Here is a 21,134-nt window from a genome sequence, read left to right as displayed (position 1 = left end):
TACCCAGTTTTCCCAGCAACATTTGTTGAAGAGGCTGTTTTTTCTCCATCATATGTTATTGATGTCTTTGTCAAAAATCAGATGGGTGTAGCTGTGTGGATTCATATCTGGGTCTTCTGTTCTACTGGTCTTCATATCTGTTTTTGTGCCATTACCATGCTGTTTTTATTGCCATGACTCTTAGTATAGTTTGAAGTCAGGTATTGTGATACTTCCAGTGTTGCTCTTTTTGCTCAGTATTGCCTTGTCTATTTGTGGACTTCTGTGCTTCCAAATGAACTTTAGGGTTGATTTTTCAATCTCTGTGATGAATATTGGAATTTTGGTGTGGATTGCATTGAACATGTAGATTGCTTTTGGCAATATAGCCATTTTCACAATATTGATTATCCCAACTTACGAGCATGGGAGATCTTTCCACCTTCTGTAGTCTTCTTCGATTTCTTTCTTTAATGGTTTATAGTTTTCCTTGCAGAGGTCTTTCACATCCTTTGTTTTTATTCCTAGGTATTTTTTTTTGAGACTATTGTAAATGGAATTACTTTCTTATATTCTTTCTCAGTCTATTCATTGTTGGTTTCTTTTACAAAATCACAGAACAAGAGGGCAGAATAGGTCCTGTCTAGGGGTGGGAGGTTGATACCAGTGGTAGTGGGACGGGGGAGAAAGGGTGTGGGAGGGTGAATATTGTATAACTACTCTGAATACGTATATGTAAGTGGAAAATGAGACCTGTTGAAACTAATCCAGAAAGGGGATGGTGGGGGGGGGATAAAGGAGAATGATGGAGGGAGTGAATTCAAGTATGATATATTTGATACATTGTAAGAACTTTTGTAAATGCTACAATGTACCCCCACCCAGCACAATTATAAAAAAATAAATAAAACCAAAACAAAAAATAAAAGTAAAGTGGAAAGACTGTGGTATGCTAAGTTGACAGTACTATTCAGTGGTAAAAAACGAATTGACTACAACTACATGCAACAAATGGATGAATCTCAGAAACACAGTCTAAGAAAAAGTTTGTCTCACAGATTTTCTATTTAGAAAGACAAATGTAAACAAGACTTTGTTAAGGGTATCAATGAATGAGGTTAAATCTGCAGGAGACAAGGAAGAGTTACAAATTCAGACTAGGTATTGCCTTTGAGGAGCTCAGGAAGAGATGGAATTAAGAGAGGAAACTTTGCACATCAGTTCTTAAATGGTTGGTGGATACATATGCATTGTGTTGTGATTTATTTCTGTGATACATTTTATACTTTTGATATTGATATGTATTTGTGATTTGGTATATTAAAAAAGTATGTTTTAAGATAGTGTTATTTGCTTCAAATATATAATTATTTGTGACCAGTAGAGGGGAAGCTCATTAGTGAACATTCTTGATTTTACTTATAGAACCCTCCACTCCCTCCCAAGCATTTTGGTTATGTTAGGAATGCAGTACAAACTTCTAAGCAGAATAGAAGATTAAAAGAAGGATTCCTGGGTTGTCACAAAAGCTGAGGAAGAGCTAGGGACTTGGTTATCATCAGGGCTCGTGCCTCTCATTCAGTACCCCTCTGTGTGGGCTCAATCTTTGGCTGTAGGTGGGCAGTGTAACCAACAGCCTAACAGGTCTGTGACATAAAAGGCCAAGGAGTCAGGTTCTGCAGTTGGCTTGGGTAGGTCATTTGGCTGTCTTGCGGCCAGGGGGCCACATCTTTTAACAGAAGAAACCCTTGCCGGAAGAGAGGCTACACAGAATCATGAGCCAGGAAGCTGCCTCAGTTTCTGTCTGTTGTTTATTCTTTAAGTGTAAGACAGTGTACGTGGCATTTTGACATAGCTTTGTGGGTATTAGGGCTATTTTGAAGTGAGCATTAAGATCTCTTGATGTTGCCAAAACACAGTACTCAGTAGTTAAGGTGGGAAGAGAGGTTAGAAATGTCTGCTGAACTATTGTTTGTTAAAAGAGCCAGAATACAGCATGACCATGACAGTCTTTTCGGCTGCCACTTTATAATCACACCCATCTCCTTCTCTTCCCCCGATAATAAACACATTTAAGATTAAAATGCTTGAGTCAAAATGGAAAACTTGCTTTAACACATACCATGACTGAAAAGACACTTCATTGATAATAGAATAACTGAGATGTGAGTTAAGGGCAGGTTTGTATCTTTTGCTTTTCTGTGTCCACCATGTTCTTTGCATTGGGCACATATTATTTTATAAGTAGGAAAAACATAAACATTTAAGGTATTACTAGGTGTTAAGTCAGCTAATAGAAACTGATAGAGCTTTCAGGATATCAGACATTGTATACCCTCAATGGAAATACTTGGAGTCAGTAAATATTATAGGAGTCTATACCACAAATATCCCAAATGATAAGCTTATTTCCCTGACCTAATAATTCTCCAGGTATTATTTGGGATAATACCTGGGGAAATAGTAATTATAAGTAATAATTTGCTGGACTGCTGAGTAGTGTCTTACCGTATAGATGTACAGGTCACGTCTAATCTGGAATATAAAATACTCTGAAATCTGAAACTTTTGAGTGTAGATGTGATGCTCAGAAGGTTGAGATTTTGTAGTATTTCGCATTTCAGGTTAGGGATGTTCATCTGGTAAAATCTGCAGATACGCAAAATCTGAAAAACTCTGAAATCTGAAACAGTTCTGATCCCAAGCATTTCACCTGAGGCACTCTCACCTTTACCATCATTTGTTATCCGTTTACCAGGTGATGGATATTGATTGTTTATAGATTTTGATAATTATGATTAAATTGCTATAAAGATTTGTGTACAGGTCTTTGTGTAGGCACATGTTTACCTTTTTCCTGAAGGGTCTGATATAAAAAGGCAGATTTTTTAGGCATATATTAACTGACTCTGGATTTTAGAAGCCACAAAGCCACATTTTAAATCCCTTGCATTAGTAGTCAAGTGGTTGGCCAGTAACCAGAAGAGGTAGCCTTTCTCATGAAATAGCTCAAAATGTAAAATTACATATCTGGCTTCTGTAGTAATAACTATTGTTCCCTGACATCGTCCTCTGTAATCCTTTTGCTCGTTACCATAGTAGTAATTGGTCACTGCATGTGACACAGTCTCAAGGGTCACATTGAGTAAGCATGAGTTTAAGGCAGGAATATGACAGTAGTGTCCTTATTCTTACCTTGCACTCAGAGTTTGTTGGTCTCTGACAGTTTGTTACATAAATTGTTCAGATAAATCCATCTTTGCTGGCCACCCTTGTAAGAAGCCACTACATTGCCTATCAGCCGGACCCTTCAGAGCATCTGCTTACATGACTTTCAGCGTGTGGCACATGTGTGAAGTGTGTGTTTTCTCTGTTGACTGTCAGGATACACTTGGCTTGTTTTTCTCCTTATCAACAGTGCCACAGGTCTTCGAACCTCCATGTCAGCTACTCAGTAACATCACTTCCTTCTCTTTGAGACCCCTTAGATTGCTCCAGAGCTCCTTAAGATAAATGCTTTATGTGTCAGAAACATTTTGTCAGTATCCCAAATGACTCTCCAAATTCGGTGATGATTCCTTTAGTCAACAATACAATGGGAGGGAGGAGAATGAGAAATCAACTAAAAATTAGGAAAGTTCAAGCCAAGACTAGGTCTCAGATCTTATAATACCTTTCCTTTTCCATAATACTTCCTAAGGGTCTTTCCTGAGTGATTGGTGACTGTGGAGGTTTTGGATGGAATTTGGTGGGGAAGAGAGACAGCTGCTGCAGTACAGACTACTGGGAGAACTCTCTGGGTCTGGGAACTGAATGTGGATAATTGAAATAGATTGGAAGTGCTAGTTGCTTAAACTCCTGTGGCAGTTAATAGCTTGACTTTTGCCTTAGTATTTAATACAGAAGTTGAATAGAAAGGGTCTCACTGTTATTTAATTTACATGTCTAATTATAGAATTGAGCATTTATTGTCTGCTTAGGTTTTTTTTTCCGTGAAGTGCCTGTTTATATACTTTAACTCATTTTCTTTTCGGATATTGCTTTGTAAGATATATTTGTATAATCATGAGATTTCATATTAATGAAATGAATATATATTTATTTATATTCGTATTAAATTAATCATACAATTCACATTCTAGGTTCTGAGTTTTTAAGTCAGTCTTTTTTCCTTTTCCTCTTGTAGGATATGAACGTGATTTCTGATGAAACTGGATTGGAATAATTTTCATGATATTTGTATATTTATATATATATATTTTAAATTTTTGCGTTTGACTTAAAGTGCCATGAGAAAATTTGCATATTGCAAGGTGGTTCTAGCCACCTCCTTGATTTGGGTACTCTTAGATATGTTCCTGCTGCTTTACTTCAGTGAATGCAACAAATGTGATGAGAAAAAGGAGCGAGGACTTCCTGCTGGGGATGGTGAGTGACTTTTTAAAATGCAACTTTTTATAAATCTATTGCTAGTTTTTACTCATGTGAATAATGCAAAATTATCACTACTTAAGATTAATAATCCCTGGTTTCCTATATATGTGATGATATTTTGAACAATTCTGTAGTTCGGTTTAGTATTAAAGTATCACTTAATTGCTAAATTTAGTTTTTGTGTTCAGTATTAAAACTGTTGTTTTTCTACAAATTGCTTCATGTTACCAAGTAATGTAGGGAATCTCATTTTTGTAGTTATGAGAATTGTATAGAAGATCAATCTACCATAATGCTAAGAGAAAGATTAAATTGCACTATCAGATACCCAGAGAGATTTCTTTTGCCTTATCATCTCATTCCTAAGTCTTTAAATACATGTGATCTGGAGAGTTTACTTTGTTAATGCTATAGATAGCTCCGGTTAGGAAGGGCTTAAATCAGGCTAATATATGGGCTGCGTTGTTATAGAAAACATGAAGGACCTAGGTAGGTACTGCTGATATTTATGGCAGGGAACACTTGGAAAATTAATTTTTAAGCTCCTTACATTCAAACCAACAAACAAATGCTGCCTTATTTTTCTTCTTTTTTAGCCATAATGAAAATAACTATTACAAGAGTTAGTAATTCAGCTGTTCTGGGATTTGAACTCTCTGTGATTAAAACATACTGGCACTTCCCCTACTTTTAGAGCTTATATACAAATAGTTACTCTTTCCACATAAGCTTTCTTTGCATATGTAGTCACATTTAAAATTTTTACACTTTTATAATGAGATGTGTACTTGGTCCCCCAAAGTTTATAATCTAAAAATTATGTACACATTGGTAACTGTGCCTTCATAACCATAATTTTTATGGATGACTTATATAGCAAGCTCTGTTTATTTCCTCTTATGAAGTGTGCCTTAAGTTTTGTTCACTTGCTAGCACTAGATGCTAATAATAACTATGCTAATGCCTAACTTTTAAATTTTTACTTTATCCACAAGTTTTAATAAGCTTCATTTTTATTCAGTCAGCTTATTAATTTGCATATTTAAGGCTCTGTAGGGTGGCGAAACATGGCCTCCTTAACTGTTGTCAGAACTAGACCCCTTCTCTACCCTTATTTATTTTGGGGGGCAGCACTAGGGTTTGAACTCAGAGTCTCACCCTTACTAGGCAGGTACTCTGTAACGCTTGAACCACTCCACAGCCCCCTCATCTACCTTTAAATCACAGAACAAGTAATTACCTTTCACCAGTAAGAAATTCAGATACTGGATATGGATGAACTTTCCCCTCATCCTACTTTTATTCATTGGCATTTATAGTGGGAGTGTATGGTGGTCCATCTTAACTGCAAAGGTTTAAAGGATCTGTAGCATGTGCAAAGTCAGTGAAATTTATTTTTCGGGGTGGGGGGGCAATACTGAGCTGTGAACTCAGGGCCTTCTGCTTGCTAGGCAGGTGTTCTACCACACCTCCAGCCCTTTTTGCTTAGGGTATTTTTGAGATAGGGTCACACATTTATACCCAACAGGCCTGGACTGCAATCCTTCTATTTAAGTCTTCTCATGTAGCTGGCATAAGAGGCGCTGCTTCCATGCCCAGCTTCTTATTGGTTGAGATGGAATCTTTTTTTTTTTGTGGTACTGGGGTTTAAATTCAGGGGTTCCCACTTGGCAAAGCAGGTGCCTTACCACTTGAGCCACATCTTGAGTCCATTTTGTTCTGGTTATTCTGGAAATGGGGTCTCAAGAACTATTTCCCCACCCATCTTCCCAATCTCAGCCTCCCTAGTAGCTAGGAATTAGACGCCTGAGCCACTGTCACCCAGCCTTGGTGAATGTTTTTAAAGCTCTGGTGTGTGCTGGACAATGTACTAGGTGCTACTGATACAAAGCTCGACAACAAAATGAGAATTCCTCCCTTCAAGAAACTTGGTCTACTGGAAGAGAAAGAAAAATTGTAAAATAATCAGCATAATAAATATCACAGTAGAGATGTGCACAAGAGCAGAAAGGAAGGAAGGGATGATTTGGGGTGTCTGAGAAGGTGCAGTAAGGAGATGTGCTCCAGTAGAGTATCAGTAAGCATGTGCTTTTTAGGTCTGATGGGGGAGATGAAAACCTGCTTAGCCAAGGAAAGAAGCATGTGCAAGATAAGCAAGGGAGAATTGATGGATCAGAGAATGTGAGGCGAGAGCATGGGAACAACTTGGGAAGTGGCAGAGGCCACATCACGAATTCCAAGGATTTTGAACATCATCCTACAGGCAGTGGCATGTCCTTGAAGGATTTTTTTTTTTAAGGGTGTTAAGTAATTCTAATCAGATCTGACTGTTGGACTGGAAGAGAATGAGACAGGTATCAGAGAGCCGTTGGAGCCTATCGTAAATATTTGGACAAAAGTTCAGGGCCTACACTAAAATGACGTGGGGTAGAGAGGAAATGGACATATGTGAGAAGTGTTTAAGTAGTGTGATTTACATAATTTGGAAAGCCAATGGGTATTTGGAATAAAAGAAAGAAAAGTTTAAGATGACCCTCAGGTCTTCTTGATTGGACATATTGATAAGAAGTGGACCCCAAAGGAGGAGTAGCTTTGATGAGACTGGGTTATAAAAGCCCAGGAGTTAGTTCTATGCAGATTTTACCTAAGATGAAGTATTTATTTATTTTTTGGTGCTCTGGGGTTTGAACTTAGAGCCTATACCTTGAGCCACTCCACCAGCTTTTTTTTGTGTTGAGTTTTTTCAAGATAGGGTCTTGGGAACTATTTACCCAGGCTGGCTTCAAACCACAGTCTTCCTGATCTCTGCCTCCTGATTTAGCTGGGATTACAGGCATGAGCCACTAGTGCCCAGCAAAGATGAAGTATTTCTGATATGTTTGGTAATAGGGTTTCTAGTGATCCTCACAAGTGCCATTTCAGAGTGTAAGTTTGGAGGCCAGTGGATTTGATACACTATTGAAGAAGTAGAAGTGTGCAGCTTATTCTTCAGGAAGCTTTGATATGAATGAAAGGTGATACAGGAAGATTTTGCTATAGTGTGGTATCAAAACCATGAGGAAAGAATTATTCTTGAGGAAGATCTTAAGATTAATACAGTTTTGAAAACCGTTGGTGGCACAGATTTCAAAGAAAAGGATAGGTTTTGTACAAAGTACAGAAATGGGTTGGAAAAAACAACATGGAGCTAGGAGATAGCATCATTGCTTCTAGAGAAAAGGCTTCTAGAGAATGAACGATGCTTTCAGAGAGATTGTGAGGCTAGCATGCTCTGGAGGAGAACTGGATTTTAGTTAAGTGTGTAGATGGGACAAGATGATAAACAGGTATTTTAATGGCCTGGGGGTTGATGGAAGCCAGCAGAAGGGTGGGAAAAGAGCCCTGAGGTCTGAACTAGGTGAGTAAATAGCTAAGAGGAGATGGCTTGAGGGGCAAGTTTCCTAATGGGGCTTTGGGGTTGAAAGGAAAGGAAAGGAGAAAAAATGATTAAGGAGAACAGTTAATGTTAATAAGCATGAATAGCTTGAAAAATCTGCCCTGATCTGAAGTTATAGTGTTGTGGTTATTGAGATCCCAAGTTGTGTCAGAGCCTTGATGCTTGTTATTCAGGTTCCACTGGTGACAAATTGATGTGCTGCTGAAGAGATCTTTTTACCAAAGTGGTTGGGGGAAGAAAAGATATGAACTTTCCTGGTAGGACTAGCATTTACATTCTATGATTTAGAATTCTTGATAGAACACAGGTCTTCCAGAATTTTCATTTCTATGGCATTTGGAAAATAAAAAAGTGAAAAAACCAACAATAAAAGCAAAAACAATGAGCAGTTAATTACTCTAATTATTTTACTATTTATTTTATTTCTGAACATTCAACTCAGTGCCGATAGGGTGAAATTTACCAAAATCTCTCCTTTATAAGTAAAGGTGCCCTAGATACTTAGAATGGTTTGTCTTTATAAATTATGCTTAAGGTCCCTTAAAAGATTGTGATTGACATACATGACAGTTTTTGGGGGGCTTGTTATTGCCTTTATTTGTTTCTTGCTGAGTTTAAATATATTGAGGGCCAGTCTTTGGTGATTCCAGAGTAGTAGTTTTCCCATAGTTTTTGACTTGTATTTTGTAATCTATGCTATTTGAAAATTCCTCTGTAGCTAGGGGTACAAAATATAAGTATGAATTCACACCCTGAAGCTGTAGTATTGGTATGTTGCTTTGGACCACTGTCTGCAATAAACATCCTATAGAATAGCTTTATCAACTAATACTATTCTTAGGTAGATGAAGCCTGACTGGAGAGATTGTTTTTCTGTTCCCTTGATATGACCATTTTTGTGTAGAGACATTTTGAGGATGCCTGAAAAACACTGGAGAATAAAACTTTCAGTTTTAAAAATACGCAAGTAAGGTCTGGGAGTATGGCTCAAGTGATGGAGCAACTGCCTAGCAAGTTTGGCCCTGAGTTCAAACCCCATGCCACCCCAAAAAAGGGTAATGTAAAAAGCATTCTCATTCACTCTTGGCCTTACCACATTCTCTATCTATCCTGTTTGTTTATCTATCTATCTACTTATAAATATTTATTGACAGTACTGGGCCCAGGTTTGAACTAGGGCCTTTTGCTTGCTGTGGCAAAAGTGGTATTCTAACCACTTGAGCCACACTTCTCAGCCTATATTTGCTTTAGTTATTTTTCAGATATATCTGAGTATTGTGTTTTGTCTGGGCTGCCATAGAACCAAGATCTTCCTACCTGTGGCCTCCCTTGTGGCTGGGACCACAGATGCACACTGCTGTGCCCTTATTAATGGAGATGAGATATTACTGATATTTTGCTTGGCCTCGAACTGTACTCCTCCTTATCCCTCCCTCCCTAGTAGTTGGGATTATAGGCTTGAGCTACCATGCCCAGTTTAGATAAGAAATTTAACACTGAATAGTTTTTCTTTTGGAGGTACTGGGGTTTGAATTCATGGCTTCACACTTGGTAGGCAGATGCTGTACCACTTGAGCCACACCTCCAGCCTTTTTTGCTCTGGTTATTTTGGAGATAGGGTTTCCGTTTTTGCCCAGGTTGGCCTGGACTGTGATCTTCCTATTTTTACGCTTCGTGCTATTGCTGAGATGATAGGCTTGTACCCCCATGCTCAGTTTTTTTTTCATTGAAATGGGGTCTTGCATACTTTTTTTCTGGGCTGGCCTGGAACCATGATCCTCCAAATCTCGGCCTCCTAAATAGCTAGGATTACAAACGTGAGCTACCAGAGCCCGGCTAACAACAGTATTTTCTATGTTTGATATATTCTATAACCTAATTTTCTTGGAACACTTATTACCATCTCAAAAACATATATGAAGGTGCAAGGTCTGGCATATTGGGTTTTTTTGTATATGTATATATATCATGACACAACTTTTTTTGGCAGTATTAGGGTTTGAACTCAGGGCCCCATGCTTGCTAAGCAGGTGCTCTACCACTGGAGCCACTCCACTCCACCAGCCCTCTTTTTGTGTTGAGTATTTTTGATATAGGATCTGGAAAAGTATTTGGCCAGGGCTGGCTTTGAACCTCGCTCATCCTGATCTCTGCCTCCCGAGTAGCTAGGATTGCAGCCGATGGCCACTGGTGCCCAACTATAATACAACATTTTTTATTAGAATTATTATTCATGATTTCCTACCTTGAGTAAACCTTATTTTAACGTCTACTATTATCAAGTCTAGGTTTCATCTTGACTTATTTTGAATAGCTTTTTACTCACTTACTGATTCAGCATATTGTTACAAAGCTCCTGTAAGGCACACTCCTAAAACTGCGTAAAAAGATGCATGAATGAGTCAAACCCCAACCAAAAGAGATAATAGTCTATTGTGGGGTTGAGTAACAGGCTTAGCAATCATAATAAGAGATAGCAATTGATTGGAACATGAGTCCTAGATGAAATGATGTGGTAGTGTAGAGTAGTAATGACTTTAATAGAAAGATTCAGAAAAGCTTCAGGCAAGAGAAACCATTTTAGTTGGGTGTGGAAAGTCAACTAGGGAGTTTCCTATGTCAGAGATAGGAGTGGGAGGGGAATTGCAGAGAAGGCACTTGTGTGAACAAAAGCACAGAAGCAAGAGAAAACAGACATATTTGAAGGAAAGGTGTGGCCCTTGGACTAAAGGATGAAATCCTGAGGGGTGGAGGAGGAGTACCTAGCAGGTGATAGGTTTGGAAAGTTAGGTTAAATTCCATGGTAAAGAGGTTAGAAGGGCTGGTAGAGTGGCTCAAGTGCCCACCTAGCAAGTGTAAGGCCTTGAGTTCAAACCCCAGTATTGCCAAAGAAATTTTAAAAGGTTAGACTTTAGGTGACCATGGGGATAACGATGAAGGCTATACCTTAGGAAGGTGGCAGTCATATTTGCAATGGGAATGCAAAGCTATGCAGCAGTTCATGTGAGTGGGACAGGCTGAGGCGGTCTTGAGTCAAGTCATCAACATGGAAGTGGAGGACAGTGTAACCTCTTGGAGGCATTAACAGACTGGGAGAGGGTGGGCCCAAATATGGCTCTGGTTGTTGAGGTTACAACAACATAACTGTTATTAAGCACAAGCATGAATCAATTGCTATGAAATTAATGTTAAGTTTCCTCCTTGCTCAGTTCTAGAGCCAGTACAAAAGCCTCATGAAGGTCCTGGAGAAATGGGGAAGCCAGTCGTCATTCCTAAAGAGGATCAAGAAAAGATGAAAGAGATGTTTAAAATCAATCAGTTCAATTTAATGGCAAGTGAGATGATTGCACTCAACAGATCTTTACCAGATGTTAGGTTAGAAGGGTAAGTACTTGGTGTGGTCTTGACAGTATTTAAATGAAAATTATATTCCGCACTTCCAGTAAGTTGTACTTTGGTGCTATCTTTCGAGGTACTGGGTTTGAACTCATTCACGCTTGCTAGGTAGATGCTGTAACACTTGAGCCATTTTGTCACCCCACTAAGTTACTACTTACTGCACTTAAAACATAATTAAATGCTGGTGAAATAATACCTCAGGAGACTACTGGCCTATGTATTTCAACAATTTGGAAAATAATTATCTTAATGGATTAGTAGGGGATTCTAAATATTACCAGAATATTCATGTATTCAACTTTTCACAAAAAGATTCAACCTCTGTATAACTTGAAGTAGTAAATTACAAGGTCCTAAGTGTACAGGTTACTGAAGCTTTATATATGTGTACAGCTGTATGATGATTATCAAAACCAAGACAAAACATTCCACCCTACTTAAAACTTCTTTTATTTTCCTTTGCATTTTTTCCATCCCCAGAGACAACCATTGTTTTGACCTCTCTAAACAAAGATTGTCTCTTCTTTCTATAACTGGATCCAGGTATTCTTTCATGCTTTTGAGGTACATATTATTGCATATTTCAGCTATTTATTCTTTTACATTACCATGTATTAGTTATACCATAGTATATTTATAGTATAGTTTTGTACATTGATAGACATTTGAGTTGTTTCTACTTTTTGACTATTATAAGTACTGCTATTATGACATTTTTCTGCCTGTGCTTTCAAGGACTTACACTCATTTCTATTGTATGTTGGGGAAGGGAGAATAGGTTATGCATTTATATAGCTTTAACATGTGCTTCCATACATTTTTCTAATATGTTATCAATTTTCACTCCTATTATCAATATAAGAGGAGTAGTTATTCCATGTGAAGTAGTACAGAATATCTGAACTAGAGGACAACAGGTCCAGTTAAAAGGAAGGAAACTGTTCCAGCTGCTGAGACCCCTTTGCTTTAATGGTTCCCATTAATGCTGGCAGCCAGACTTTCTTCCTGCAGGGAAAAAATTGGAGGGTCTGTCTCATCTGAGTTGGACTATCCATGAGGAAAAAGTAAAACGCTACAGTGACATTTTAGATTTTTCCACCTAATCATCCTTATGAAAACACATAGCTGATGAGTTCTGCTCATATTCAGATTTTGTGCTTCTGTTCTTAATAACAGATTAGCATGGAATACTAGACATCATAGGAAATCCTCAAACATGAAAAGCAGAGTTTAAAACAGAAAAAGCAAGGAGGAGAAAGCAAAGGTGTAATTCAGGAAGAAAACTTTAAAAGGAGTAATTAATCTCAGCAAAACATATTTTAACCATAAATCAAAAATAGGATACCATTCAAAATATAACTAACACCAGAAAAAAATAGAAAAAGGAATTATGATTATTAAATAAGTGGAATTAATTAATTAAAACCTTTGTGCACTGACACCCATAAATAAATAACACATTTCCAGGCATACACAGTCTTGACAATGAATTATATTTTTATATGCATTCAGGGAAGAAATAGTGCCAAACTTAAATGTACTTTTTTAGATACTAATGTTTCAAGAAAATAGCTTGATCTTGTTATGAAAATTTTTCAAAGACACATTACAAGAAAAGAGCATATGTCATTGGTAAGTGACATTGATAAAGACTTAAAAATGAAATGTTAGTCAAATCCATTAATTTGTAATGTCAAAATAAAATCTCTTCAAAGGAAATTCCAAAGCACTATTGAGAAATGAAGTACTTAAATAAATGGAGAAATACTCCCTATGTTTGTGGGTTGAACCGCTTAATATTTAAAAATGTTGATTCTCTCCAAATTTGTTAATTCAGTATAATCTTAGCCATAACCTCGTGTGTGTGTGTGTGTGTGTGTGTGTAATTTAACAAGTTGATGATCAAATGTCACTTGAAATGCAAAGACCTGGAAGAGCCAGACATTCTTGTAGAGGAATTATCAAGATAATGTGGTTTTGTTGTAGAGGTAGACAAATATATAAGTTAAAAAAAACAGGAAGTTCATAACCTTCTCATGCATACTTAAACACTTGGTTGAGGACAAAGTGACACTGCATAGCAATAGAAGGATGATCTTCTAAAATATAAATCAACAAATGGCCTTGGGCCAACCTGATATACTGAAGGACAAAACAAACTGTACCTGCACTATACAGAGCAGTCTATTTTGTGTGCAGGATAGATGTAACTGTGGAGGCAAAGCATGCAAAATTCTAAATGTCCACATAGGAGAATTTCTTTTTTGAACTTGAGGAAGTTTTCTTAAATGAGACAAAAAAGCACAAAAAAAAGGGAAGTTTGATAAACTAGACTACATTAAAGACTTTTCCTTTTTTTTTTTTTTTTTTTTTTGCTTTGTTAGGGATCAAACTTAGGAACTTGCTTGTGCTAGGACAAGTGCTCTATCACTGAGTTATATCCCCAGGCCACATTAAGGACTTGATGTTCATTAAACAAGAGAGGAAGAAAATTAAGTCCCTGAAGAAAAAATATGACATTTATAGCCAGAAATAGAAGGCATTCCTACATCAATAAGAAAAAAAAAATCCAATAGAAAAATGTGTGCAAGACTTGAATATCACAGAAGAGATTATCCAAATAGTCATAAACATATGACAAGATACTCAAACTCATTAGAAATTAAAAGCAAATCAAAACACAGTGGCATACCACCTTATTCTCTCTCATACACTCTTGGAATATAAAGCTATATAACCACATTGAAACATGTTAAAACCTACCAAAGTGAACCTTTATATCCTTCAAGGATCAGCAGTTCCACTACTAGGTATATCAGAAATGCATGTATGCAACAGGAGACAGGGAAAAAATTATTTATAGCAGAATTATTTATCTTGGCACTAAACTGAAAAATCTAAATGTCTTACCAACACTAGAATGTCATACAACAGAATACTTTATAGCAGTGATAATTAACAAAATCTATATGCTATACCATAGATGAACTCACCAACATTACAATGAGCAAAATAATCACATCACAATATATACAAATAAACCAGGAGCAGTGGCTCTTGCCTTATAGTTCCAATTACTTGGGAGGAGGAGACTGGAGATCTAGAGGCTTGGTGTTTGAGGCCAACCTGGGCAAAAAAAAAAAAAAGTTAGCAAGACCTCATGTCAGTAATAAGCTGCACATAGTGGTGCATTCCTGTTGTCCCAGCTATGTGGAAAGCCGTACGTAGGTGGATTGCCATCTGAGGTTGGCTCCTGGCAAAAATGCCAGATCCTACCCCAAAAAAGTAATGGAAGCAAAAGAGGGCAGAGGGCATGCCTCAACTAGTAGAGTACCTCACAAGTGTGAGAGGCTTTGAGTTCAAGCCCCAGTACCACCAAGAAGGAAAATAGATACAAATTGTTTGAGAGGGTCAAAACAGGCAAAAGAAAACTAATATAAAGGACTGGGGTGTGGCTTAAGTGGTAGAGTGCTTGCCTAGCAAGCTGAAGGCCCTGATTCAATCCTCAGTACTGCATAAATAAATAAATACTAATATAAAGTGTTAGATTGGTGATTGGTTACCTTTAGGGAGGAAAGAGAGGGTAACAAGAGCAAGATGGACTTGTGAGGTGCATGCACATTTGCTGTGTAATAACTCATTCAGATCAAAATTGTATGTGTATGTGGGGGAGGTTGGTTGTTTTGTTTTTACAGTGTGGGAATTGAACCCAGCAAACTGTTGTTTTGTGTTGGGAATGAGTGGGAAGTAAAGCAGTTATAGTAGTGCTTCTGAGGTGAAATTGCTATGATGAGAGGAATGAGGTTGTTAATGAGGATCTGGCAATCACAGGAGATTGGTTTTTCCCTTAAGATGTTGTATAGTATAATGTATTTGCAGGATAATGGAAGTGATTCAATTGAAAGGAAAACTTTGGAAAAAAGAGTATTAATAGCAAAAGCCTTGACATAAGTAGGTGAGAAGGAATGTAGTTGATTTTAGATAAGAATGGGGATCATTCCAACATAAAAAGCACAATGTTTAATGTTTATGATCCAGATGAATAAGGGATGGTGCATTGTTGCTGGAATTACAGAAATTCACATCTGATGGCTTTTATTTTTTCAGTGAAATTGGAAACATGATAGTGAAAGAGGTTGATAAAGGTTCCGGAAACCTGAGAAATATGAAAGAATTTGTAGGGACTGATTAGGAAATGGAGTAGTGCTGCTGGAGAGTGCCGAGAGCCTATGTGAGGTTTGTGGTCATAACGTTAAAATGAGACCATTCAGCATGGACATGTTTTCTTTAGACATATACGCTGGCTTAAGTCAGCTAGCCGCAAAACAAGTGCAAAGTTGGATTGAGTTGAGCTAGATTTTCATAAAGTTTGAGCTAGTAAGTCTAGTTTTCTGCTTATTATCTTTTTAAATTTTTTTTTCCTCCTTTCCTGCTTTCCTAACAGGTACATTTTCAATAGGTAAAGTTTTAGCTTTCAACTCTTGATTTGGAAACTGTACATTTTATTTTTATTCCTCTAGAGTAGGATCTGAATGTTTGTGATTATCTAGTGTGGATTTATCTTTACTTATCTATATACTCAGTGCACATAATGTACTTTCAATCTAAGCAGTCATATTTTCTTTAGTGCTGGGGCATTCCTTAAATGTTGCTGTTTTCACCATTCCCTCCAGTCTGTTCTTCTGGACCTACATGCATATTTACACAGGAGCCTCTCAATCTATACTCTTAAGTGAATTTCTTATTAATTTCTTGATAGTGGCAAAATCCACTATCAAGTTTGTGATTTTGAACAAATTACCAGACTCTTCTATACCCCAAAATCCTTATCTGTAAAATAAGGCAAAAAAACATGGTTAATTGTGGGAAAATGTAAAGTGATTCAAATACTTCCTCGCACCTAGAATAGAGAGGTCTCTGTTCAGGGAATGAGCTCTATCTCATAGGGTGATTCTCAGGAAAAACTGACTCCAAATGGCCTTTTCCATCTCTACTCATTTTGCTACTCACAACCTGACTCCCAAAGTGGATTCACAATGATATGTCAGATAAGAAATGCATATAAACATTAGTCTGTCCCTACACTAAGCTGGAGTAAAGCTAGTCAGCATCAGCTTTTCAGACCAGTTCTCTGAGGTAAAAGGATAAATGCATGCAGCAGACCCTGGCATGTGACTTTTTCACCACCTCTGTGAATCCAGAAAAGCCTGCTTGTTCTAGGGCATGGGCTTAACAGGTGCTGTACCAGGCTGTGTCCAGATCATCCTCTGTCTGCCAGGAGCCTTTACTGCCTTATAGGTGTCTAAGGACATAGTGCGTGACAGGAAGGAGGAAAGAATGACGTTGTCCCACTGTTAAGAGTTAAATAGAAGTAGCAATCACTATATAACTTTTGTGATGTGTGATCTTAGAAACGGTTTACAACAAATTCCAAGTCATTCAAGCTCCAAATCCATCCTATGTAGCTGCTCTTAGATGTCTGAAAAGTAGTAATACCACGTTAGCATTAGCGCTAATGATGTGTCAGGCACTGAACACATTATTGCAGTTAAACAGTTGAGCACAATGAGAGTGATTTGCCCAGTTTACTGATGAGAAACTTGGATGTAGGTTAAATGATTTGTCTGAAGTATATTTAGCAAGTGACCCAAATGAAATTTGATCCTAGTCTTGATAACAAAACATGTGCTCTTAAACGTCATTTTGCCTGACTTTATGATTCTTTTCAGTTGATCTTAATCTGAATGAGAGTACACGGGGAAGAAATTTTGTAATGTGGCCAACACTGCCTGGCAAGAGGCCAGATGTCGTATGAAATATTGAATTGTCATTGGTAAAAGCTAATGACAGACTAAATTTAGTAGATGATAAAGAATAGGTTGGACATAGAGAGCATGATTCGATTATGTGTATATATTCACCTTGGTTTTGAAATTTCTTGGAAAGTCTTTTCTGAGTTCTTTGATGCTATAGTGTCTGACATATATATGGATGATGGTTGAGTGGCACAAGTTTTATCCTAAGTTGTGGATCTGATGTGTGGTTCTGCCACTTGTTGGGCAAACTATTCATTCTTCAAAGCCTCAGTTTTCTCATCTGCAAAATTGGGAGAGTAATACATCTGTCTCAGGGTCTTTGTTAGCATAAAGGGGATAATGCATCAGGGACCTTTAATTCAGTTTCAGGAACCTAATTGAAAGCAGCTAGTGAGCAGGACCTTTTGGGACCAGTACTCTGAGAATTCAAATAGAATCGAACTTTAACATTGAGAAGTAATAGAGTAAATATCACGCAACTTCTGTTGTTGTACATTCCTGAATTCTTAAGTGTTTGCATGGTCATCCCAGTGTTTCTGAGATGAGTACTATCTTAAGCAAATGTACAGCTGTCTTTTAACTTAGTGTTGTACATGGTGACAGAAATGAAACCATATTCATCTTTACTTATTATTAAAAAACTGGGGATTTTCTCCAGCTCTATTCCAGTGTACTGCTCACTCTCATTAATGAATCAGCTCACTATGGTAGTGATGGCATAGTTTGAAAAACCTGCCCATCTGCACTCGTCCTTTATTAGGGTATGTTTTCAGAGTTTGAAATTAGTGGCAAGTACATAGTAAACTAACCAAAGGAAAATAAGTAACATGAAATGAAGGGGGAATGTTGTGCAGAAAAGGAAAAGTGTTCATACAATATATAATTCAGCTATGAACAGCATTTTACACAGTTGTAATATAAATATTAAATAACTATGCCACCAAAGTTGTGGTATAACTACACTGACAGACTGAGGGACAAGGAAGTGTATGTATTGGTATGGTGAAAGGAACGAAGTAAATCCTCATATTCTATAAAAGGAACCCAGCGCATGATGCCTAGAACTAGGAATTTAAAAGTCAGGAAGTAAAAACAGACACGGTACTTAGAATTCTGTTTGAGTTTTTAAGCATGTATGTGTATAACTTTGATCAAACTAAAAAACAATAAATAAAAAGTTGGCCAGTTAATATTGGTTTCTACACACATCCCACCCACCACAGACTTGTTGATCCAGTCTAGTGTTTCTCAAGGTAGCTAGGTTAGGAAAGAAAGAGAAAAGGAGGTTTAAAAAAACTCCTGAATTTTAAGACACTCCTTTCTCATTCTTCAGACCAAAGAGGACTTTCTTTAGGTCTGTTTCTTTGCACATCCAGCGTATACTTCCTGTTTTTAGACTGTATCTGAGTGTGGGCCACCTAATGCCAGATGGGAGAAGAATAGAAAACTCACCACTGATTCACTTTGGATTCTGGTCTTTCTCCATGGACCTGCTACCATTTACATTTCAAAGCCCCTTTAAATAACTACCCTATGGATTCTGTCTGGACTTGTAGTTCCTGTCACTGGGAGAGATGGTATGGAGTGTAACTTACTCCATCTTCCCTTGGAACCAAAATGATACACCCAGGTCGCTGGAGGAATGGCTCAAGTGATAGAGTGCCTGCCTAGAAAGCATGAGGCCCTGAGTTCAAACCATAGTATCACACACACAAAAAAAGATACACCCATTTAAAATGAACAATTCAAAGATTTATAGTCATTTTTCAGGGTTCTGTAACTATCACCAGTTTTAGAATATTTCCATCACTTCTAAATGATTCCCCTATATGTTAATAATAGTCACTCTCCATTCCCACTCCTAGGCTTGAGTTGTCACTAATGACTCCCTATCTGTTTAGATTTGCCTTCTCTGAACATTTCATGTAAATGTCCTCATATACTATGTAGTGTTTGGTGACTGGGCTCTTTCCCTGAGGATAATGTTTGAGATTCACCCATGTTTTATCATGAATCCTTTGTTAGTTTTTATTGTCTAGTATTCCACTGCATGGAAATACCACACTTTGTTCCTCTTGTTACCAGTTGATGGACCTTGAGTTTGTTTCCATTAATGGCAATTATAAGGTTCCTAAGAATGTTTTTGTGGATATAAATGTTCATTTTTCTTGGGTTGATTCCTAGGAAGGAAATTGGTGAGTCCGATGGTCACTCTGTGTTTTAACTTATTTTAGAGATTGGTAAACTTTTTCCAGAGTGGCTCTACCATTTGCAGTCCTACAAGCAGTGTTATGAGGGTTCTAGTTTCTCCATGTCTTCATCAACACCACTTCTTTACTGTCTTATTTTCTTATAGATGTTCTACTGAGAATGAAGTAGTCTCTCATGATTCTAATTTTCATTTCCCTAACTACTACTAATATTGAGGATTGTTTCATTTACTTATTGGGCATTCTTACGCCTATGATATGTTTCCAGATCTTTTGCCTGTTTTCTATTAAATTATTTGTCATCTTATTACTGAGTTGTGAGAGTTCTTTTATGTATTCTCAATACAAATAACTTACCTGATGAGTTATTTATTTATTTTCTCCCAGTTTGTGGCTTGTCTTTTCATTTTTTTCCTTTGGGAACGCAAAATATTTGAAGTCAGATTTATCAGCTGTTTCTTTTATTAATTGAACTTTCAGTGTTGTTCACACCTAATGGCGAAAGACTGAAAGCATTGTCCTAAGATCAGAACCAAGGAAGGGACTTTTGCTCTCACCACTTTCATTCAGCACTGAACTGAAGGCAACCCAAAACTAAGAAATATGCACTGGATGCAGAAAGAAAAGAGCCCAAGAGATGTTCCCTCTTTGTAGTCCAAAAAACAACAGGGTGGGAGGGACGGAGCAGTAACTAGGTAAGCAGCTAAAACTGTGAGGGGAGAGAGAGGAATCCTGCCTCTGACCAGAGGATGTCTGGACAGCATGAATAGAATCACCATTACTTTCTTTTTGCTGTCTCTTGCCACTTGACTTCGACAGTCCCTGTGAAGTGTGCAAAGAAAAACTAAAGCCTTAGTTCTCCCCCAAATGACGGATAGACTTAATGCAGTGCCCATTGACATCCCAACGAGGGATTTAAAATTTTATTTATAAAGGCAAAGGAAGTACAATTTTTAAAAAGAATGAAGTTAGAGGACATATGGTACCCAACTTCAAGACTTCCTGTAAAGCTTCACCATTTAAGAGTGGTATGTTGGCAAAGAAATGATAGGTAAATGATAGATGGATGGATGGATGGATGGATGGATGGATGAGCAGGACGGTAGGGCATTCAGAAATAGACTCACACAGATAGGGCTGTTTGATTTTTGTTTTCTTTCTTCTTCTCTTTTGTTTTGTTTTTCTTTCTGAGACAGGATTTCATTGTATAGGCCAGGCTGGCCTCGGACTCCACATTCTCAGCTTGGCCACCTGAGTACTGAGGTTGTAGGTATGCACCACTGTGTTGTTGTGCTGTTTGATTTTTGACCAAGGTAGAAAAGGCATGCAATAGAGAAATAGTAAAAATGTAAATCTCAACCTGTCTGATACTGTATAAAAATTAAATCAAATTAGCTCATATATCAAAAACTTAACACTATAACTTTTAGGAGAAAATATTTAGGACCTGGAATTGGGCAGAGTGTTTATATATGTTACTAAAAGCATTTTTATAAAAGAAAAATTGGTAAATTGAACTTTATCAAAATTTAAAACTTGCTAAAGACACTGTAAAAAGAATGAAACGATATGCTATGACTGGAAGGGAATTTGCTAATCAAATATCCAACAAAGGACTTACTGAGATTATGAAAAGAACTTTTTTTTAATAGTACTGAGATTTGAACTTGGGTGGGCCCTCACACTTGCCAGACAGGTGCTCTTAACACTTGAGCCACTCCACTAACCTTTTGAGTGTGTGTGTGTGTGTGTTTGTGTATTACGTTTTTTTGAGATACGGTCTCGCTTTTTGCCCAGGCTGGCCTCCAACCATGATCCTCCTAATTTCTGCCTCCCAAAGTAGCTAGAACTGCAAGCATG

The 21,134-nt window shown here is 37.5% G+C and overlaps 1 protein-coding gene across 1 annotated transcript in view; it reads left to right on the top strand.

Moving 5' to 3' along the window:
- Positions 1 to 21,134, top strand: part of Galnt1 (polypeptide N-acetylgalactosaminyltransferase 1) — a 106,352-nt gene that overhangs the window by 43,437 nt on the left and 41,781 nt on the right. The window contains exons 2-3 of the mRNA XM_074069997.1: positions 4,166 to 4,407; positions 11,059 to 11,233. Coding sequence (XP_073926098.1) covers positions 4,269 to 4,407; positions 11,059 to 11,233 — 314 coding nt within the window. The 5' untranslated portion in view covers positions 4,166 to 4,268. The remainder of the gene's footprint in view (positions 1 to 4,165; positions 4,408 to 11,058; positions 11,234 to 21,134) is intronic.

This window comes from Castor canadensis, chromosome 4 (genome assembly GCF_047511655.1).
Source record: "Castor canadensis chromosome 4, mCasCan1.hap1v2, whole genome shotgun sequence".
Taxonomy (NCBI): Eukaryota; Metazoa; Chordata; class Mammalia; order Rodentia; family Castoridae; genus Castor; species Castor canadensis.
The sequence above is the reverse complement of the archived record's forward strand: the minus strand, read 5'-3'. Positions and strand labels throughout refer to the sequence as shown.